At 45.0% G+C, this 6902-nt stretch overlaps 1 protein-coding gene across 1 annotated transcript in view; it reads right to left on the reverse strand.

Moving 5' to 3' along the window:
- NPAS2 (neuronal PAS domain protein 2) overlaps positions 1 to 5939 on the reverse strand; it is a 53477-nt gene extending 47538 nt beyond the window's left edge. Inside the window, exons 1-2 of the mRNA XM_010575809.1 lie at positions 5908 to 5939; positions 554 to 702 (exon numbers count right to left, since the gene is read on the reverse strand). Coding sequence (XP_010574111.1) covers positions 554 to 702; positions 5908 to 5939 — 181 coding nt within the window. The remainder of the gene's footprint in view (positions 1 to 553; positions 703 to 5907) is intronic.
- Positions 5940 to 6902: the final 963 nt, after the last annotated feature.

Below are 6902 nucleotides of genomic sequence, written 5' to 3' on the forward strand. Positions count from 1 at the left end.
GGGGGGACTGAGCGAGCGGCTGTGTGGGGCTGAGCTGTCGGGGTTAACCCACAGCAATACCGTACCATCCGCAACTCTTGCTGTGCTCTCACCATCAACAGGCCTTTTCTGGTCTGAGTTTTCTGCTCACTGTGGAAAATCGAGTCCTACACAGTCCACTGAGGAGCAGGGGGCTGAACAGATTGCTTCCCTGCCTTTTTCTGCAGGGAATATTGCAAATTTCAAGGAAGGGAATCTTCCCTCTGGCCCCAAATCGCTCTTGTTCAAAGCATCCCTCGTCACATGTGCTGCAGGGCACTGCTGTCACCTTCCCTCAGTTCCTGACATTTGCCCCCTTCTCTAGCAGGTTGGGAGTCATCCTCAGATAAAGAGCAGCCAAGGAGATGGATTTGGGCAGCACAGTGTCTGCAAATGATATTTTGATGAGATAGAAAAAAAAAAAACCTTATGTTGGCACTTATGGACCCCTTGAGCCATTCTGGTAATCACTGAAGGAAATAGGATATTGTAGTAACCGTCTGGCAAGTGCATGAAGAGCTGCAGTAAATCTTACCATTGTGTTTCTGCAGAAAGCCAATGACTTTTTCCAGCACAGTAGTTTTGTCCATTTTGCGGGTGTTGCCTGGAAGCATGGAGCTGAGCTCTTTGATGAGAACATTGAACTGATCTCGCCTCTTCTTCTCAGACTTGTTACGTGAAGCCCTGTAGACAGGGTTAAAAAAAAAGGATGAGCAGACCAAGAGGAAAAATCATCATGTACCTCCTCTTTGCAGTGTATACACATGGAAATTAACTTGCTGTGTGCCTCAGCATGTGAAGATTGACACTGGCCTCCAGCAAAGCTGCAGAGACAAGCAGGAGGTGACTGTTCCCCCCTTCTGCTCTCATCTTTAGGCCCCTCTTAGAGTCCAGCGGGGAGATGGAGGCTCTGCTTGCCCCTCTGTGCTGCCTCTAGACACTCCAGTCGAGCCTATGAGGTCGGCATTAAGCCTGTAGGTGAAGGAGCTCTGTCTGTCTCCTAGGCATGCGCAGGACCTTCAAAGTTCACGCAGGCTCTGAGAAGGCACTCAGAGCAAAAAGAAATAGCAATATGGTGACAACAATAAAATTGTCCATAAAGGAAAAGAGAGGGAACTAGTGAAACTGTGGGTCATACCCATCTGTCCAGCCTTAACAGGAGACAGGGATGCCAGTACTGCAGCTCAGCCATTGCACTGGAGCTGGGCCCAGCTAGAGGGACCTGCTTGCTTTGGTCACAGGTCCTCTGGCTACCTCCAAGCTGGCTTACCGAGAGGAATCGGGCTGTTGTCTTCCAGTCATTAAGATCAGGGACCCAAGCAGAGGTTGCTGCAGCTCCCATCTAGTGCCTATGCCACCTAGCTCAGTCTCCTTTCCAAGGTGACAAGGGCAAGCAGGAGGGAGGGCATCAGAAGGACTCATGCCAGCATGGACCAGCTCTGAGGCTGAGGTGTGTTCCCAGACCTGGCGACTCAGAAGTGCTAGCAGGGGTCCCCTGCTTGCCCCCAAGCTCTGTGTGCCACTAGCAAATCACTTAAGGTCACGGTGCCCTGGCTCTTTAGGTGTAAAATGGGGACTCTTCAGCTTTCTTCGCCAGTCTTGTCTGTTTAGCCTGCAGACTCCTCAGAGAGACCCAGCTTCTGCTGCTGCATGTGCACTTTATTTTTTTTTTTAAATTATATGTCAACCTATACATGAGCAAGTATTTTCTGAATTGTTCCCATGAAGATAACAATCATTCTACTTGGAGGATATCACCCAGACTTCTGTAGCCATGTAAAAATAGAAATAAATATAAAATAATAATAATTCTTTTTTTAAAAAATAAACAAATAACAAATATAATAAATATAATAGAAATAAATAAGGTTTGTTTGTTCTTCTGAAAGGTCCTCAAGCAGACAAGATTTGCCCTGTTAATTACATAAAGATCTAAAAATCTGGTTACATGTAGACAGGAAAAAAAAGCCAAGAGGCCGGTTCTCACTCTGAGTTTCTTGGTCCCAGATAACTCTGCTGTACCTCATAAGCAGCTCTGGATGCACACTGCTGAAAATCAGAGCAAAATTTAGCCCAGCATCTACATTCCCCCCCAAGGACCAGGATGGCAGTAAACATTTTTAGCAGAGAAATCACTGTGGAGGCTTCTGGATGTTACTACTGACAGAGGGGTAATTTTTGTTTGTCTTGCTCTCAACCCTGAACGCACTTGGAGATATACTGGATAGAAGCCAACACTTGATTTTTTTACAGCTTTGAACACAAGAGATTGGGTGGATACTGCCTGACTGATTTCAGCCTGTTCTTATTACAGTGCAAAAGGCTGTCAGAACAAGATGTGAAAAGCTCCAGCCTTATCCTATTTCTGTACAGTTCAAGGGGACATTAAGAACATCAACATTTTACTTTCTCATAATTCAATCCTCAGTTCATTTTAAGCTCAAAAGGTCTTGATCGCCCTGAAAATAAAATAAAACACCAACCGTCTATAGGGAAAGTGTTGCTTTTTCCAAAAAAATAAAGATGCCTTGACAGAAATATAAAGAATCTATTTTTAACACTTGACATTTTATTCACAAAGGAAATATAAAAACTCCTCTAGTGGAAATAACTCTACCAAGATCTGGATCGATGATCACTGTAAAATCTTAAAAAGGGAGAAAAAATGGGAAAAAAACCACAATTAGGTCATCTAAACTATCCCTGCACAGTTGTAAATGCTTTGTTCAGTCCAGTTGTAAATATCTTAAATAATGCAGTTTTCATCACTTCCCTTGGAAGATTATTCCCTAGCCTTGCTTACTTCACTGCTAGGGCATATCATTTATAGTAAGCCAAAACAGTCTCTGTCTTAATTCCATACTATTCGTCCCAGTTCTCCTCCCTCATTGCTACTCCAAAAAACCACAGTATATCCAGGGGGAAGAAGGAGACATAGTATGAATAAAATCCGGATTTTTAGTGAATACAGCTAAAGGCAATGCAGGACAGCTTGAATTCAGAATGATCAAAATCACCCATTTAAAACATGTTCTAAATAGCCATTTTCATTCTCTTATATAGTTGCTACTTATTGTCTTAAAGAGAGACTGATACTTGCTGACTAGTAGCCATGACATCTTGCTGATTTACAATGAAATGAAGCTTTACACTAAATTTCATATTTCTTTTTGCTGTCCAGTGGGATCCACGATACATGCATCAAAGCAAGTAACTGTACCACATACCTTCATTCAGATTCTTAAATTTACTTTTTATTGGAGTGGAAAATGGCAGGTGGTAGTCCTTATCTATTAAGCACTTTCTTATGGTTCACTTCAAGCCGGTTTTTTCTGCAATTTGGAATTCAATTGAATTGCAAAGAAATTATTTTAAAATAATTTACTATTAAAGCAAGCTAAAAGAAAAGAAGTTAGAGAAAAGTGCACAAAGCATGCTTTTTGTTTAAAATTAATAAATCTATAAAACAAAGTAAGCCTTGTCTAGCATCAAAGACTTCAAAATGAAATGATGGTTTCTGATCTCCAGAAGATCAGAAGACCTCAAAGAGGTCTTCGATGCTCCCAAGTGTGGTGCCATCATATCCATATTTTAGTCCTCAGGTCTTTTGAGTGAAGTAGTGCCTTAGGCAGTCAGAGGATGCAGAATGGGGCTCAAAATAACCAGTGTCCTGAAGTAAAAGCTATACATCTTGGCCAAGTACTGAACACTTGGCGCAGGGGTGGGAGGGCAGGTTCCTCTCCTTGGGAGAGGATGGATCCACTTCTCATGTCTGTATAATACAACCTGTATTTACCTAATAAATTGCAGCAGATAGTAAATGGTGTGCAACTATGTCTGTAACCTGAGAAACCCGGCTCCTGGCTTGGGTCCATCCCCAAAGAGTTAGATCCAGAAATTTCCAGTCTCACCTACTTTTAACACAGAAAATGAAAGAAAAGACCAATTTTCTTGGCTTTTTTTATCCCCTCTTGCATTTCTCAGCACTGAGGAACCTGGTTCTTACACCGAATAGAAAAAAAAACCCAAAGAAAGTGTTTCCTGACAGATGAGAAGTCCTCGGTTTTCAAGACACAACAGCAAAACGTTCAGGCAGTGGCTTCTCCCAGCTTTGACTCTCTTTAAAGTTTTGGAAGAAAACCTGTAGCTTTTAAATGAATCTGAATGGTTTTAGTATACCGCAGTAACTTTAGACTTCCATGAAGCCTCTCATGATTTCAAACTTAATTTCAATTTGGCTTTATTTCTAAAGAGCAAAATGTACTTAAATTGCAATTTAAAGAAGCGATTTCCTTTTCTCATTTTCAAAGTTACCATTTTTTTTACCCACCTTGATAGAGGCCTGCCCCAGGGTTTGACAAAAATTCCCTCCAGGAACAAACGGCACGAAAACCATACCAGATGGCGATGACAATCGCTGATAGCGAGGATACGTGTTATCCTATTTTTGTCCTACAAGCATTCGTTTAATGCGTTGGGTTGTGGTTTTTTTTTTCTTTTTGAGCAATTAGCACACAAATATCTTGAAGATAACCAGGCCGCCAGCGTGCGAAGCGGCGACGTGAGGTGGGCTCGCTTGCCCTGCTCCCCCCTTCCCCGATCGCGGGGCTCTGGGGAAGCGGGACACCTCTCCCTGAGCTACGCCCTCCCCGACGAAGCCATCTCTTCACGACATGGCGGCGGGAGGCATCCCTTCCCTGAGCCCACCTCCTCCCCCGGCCCCAGGGGCCTGCCCGGTTGAGAGACGGCTGGGCAGAGCCGTACCCCGTGTCGGCCCTCTCCCGGGCCCGAAGCCCCCCGGCCCCATGAAGAGCGGCTCGGGGGGCGGCTCGGGGGGCATGGCGGGCCCCTGGCCTCCGCGGATCCCCCCTCACGGGCCTGAGGGGAGGCCATTAGGTCAGCGCTTGGCTCCCGGTAGGAAAGGCCGGCCTTCCGCGGCCCCAGCGCGCACCTTTAGAGGAGGGAGCAAAGGGGAACGGCGGAGCTCGGCTGCAGCCCGCGCTGACCTATATTGGTGAGAAAAAGCTGCAGGGAGGAAAGAAGCGGAGAAGGAATCAAAAGAGATGAAACTGGATCAACTACTTGTGCCTGGACTGGAAATACTCTCATTAGAGGGAACCAAGGGGAAAAATGCGGGTAACCCACGGCTCCCTCTAAAGCAATTAAACTGTATTGGTAACGCGTCCAGAAAAAAAAAAGCCTCAAATGCTTCCAAACAGCTTTTCTGCAGATGCCAGTCAGATCTGACAGTTATTAAGAGTTTTATTGCCACGGGTCTTCTGCCTTGAAACACACCCTTTCCCTCCCCAGAAAGCATTCAGAACAATTTCCCGCCAACCGGGACTTGATGAGGGAGTGCAGAATGTACGTGAATAAGGGTTTGTGCCAGTTTAGGGCTGACACAGCACTTTTCGTGGTCTTTCTCTGCTCTGAAGGGAACTTCTGGGTGTTTTCATTACTGTGAGATAGGCATTGCTGACTATATATGACCATCATAAGGGGGAAACCCCCCACTTTTTCCTTTCGCAAAATGTTTTTTGTAAAAACCCCACATTTTAATACACTCGGGAAGCTCAGGTGATGTATTTATAGTGGCAGGAGTGCATTGTTGGTTCTTCAGTTCTCATGTTCTGCAGTAACACGAAGAAAATGATCAATGCCTTGGCTTTTTTGACATTTTCCACAGGAAACATTGCTACATTATTTTCTTCTTACAGTGTAGCCAAGAATAGGAATCTGTGAGATGGCAGTTTTTCAAGTTGTGCTTGGCTGTATTTTACTCTCTCTCTCTTTGATTAATTGATTATGGGTAAAACAGCTTCTGCAGCAACAAACAGTATCAAGCTCACCACAAGTTAAACAGAGAGTTATAAAAGAAAAGGTGCTCACCTCTTTGCCCTGTCTTTCTCATCTTCATCCATTAGATTGTCTAAGCAGGTTTTTCTGTTGAAGGAATGCAAGAATCATTATGAATTGTCATTTTGTTAGCTCTACTTGCAGGTTAATCTCAAAGTTGCTCTATTTCATTTTAATAACAGAGTGATGATATCCAGGTCAGATAAATGTGTCAGCAGTGCTTTATGCCACAGTCCTTGATTTTAGGAAACATCCATTGTGGATAATGCGATCCCTGAGCGTCACACTAGCCTTAGGGGCTCCAGCCAGGGATCAAGGCTCCCAGGCACAACGTGGTGTGCCAGCACAGTACAAAACCAGCCACTTCTTGGGGGATTTTTTGGTGTGGAGGTTACTCTCTGCAAACTTGCAGGCTGGATGAACCCTGTGGTCTGCCCAAGTTGAAAAGGCATTTTCAGCACCCCCACGTTCCCCCCAAAGCCATCCCCAGTGCAAGAGCCAGCATCACCGATGCCTCCGACTTCTCAGATGCCGCTTCCTACCGGGAGGCTCTTCATCCTCCTCTGTGGGCCCTGACCCAAAGCCAAAAGAGACAGTAGTAACTCTACTGAACTACACCCCAAATTCAAGTGTCCTTATAAACCCCACTGCCTAAGCTGCACTGTGAAAAAACCTTCCCATAGCCCAGACAGACCATCTGCCTGGCCCTGCTGGCACCGAACATGGGGACTGCACCATCCCCGTCACTCTTTTTGCTAATCTTCACCAAAATGTTGTGACCTGTCATCAGGTTTATAGTCCAACTGCTCTGGCAGTTTGAGCTGCAAGGAGAAAGTACTCTGAGCACAAGATGTGTTCATAAAACCATAGAGTAAAAGGGGGTAAACTGGGTAAATTAAGTAAATTTGTGTAGGCAAGGAGAAGGGAAAAATGCAAGAGCAGCCCAACTGAAGGCTGGGATCCTCAGAAACACTTGTCGCCAGCTCACTGCCCACCCTCCTTTGCTCCGTGGCTTTGTGAGAAAGCGA

This window comes from Haliaeetus leucocephalus, unplaced genomic scaffold (assembly GCF_000737465.1).
Source record: "Haliaeetus leucocephalus isolate CR32 unplaced genomic scaffold, Haliaeetus_leucocephalus-4.0 Scaffold495, whole genome shotgun sequence".
Taxonomy (NCBI): Eukaryota; Metazoa; Chordata; class Aves; order Accipitriformes; family Accipitridae; genus Haliaeetus; species Haliaeetus leucocephalus.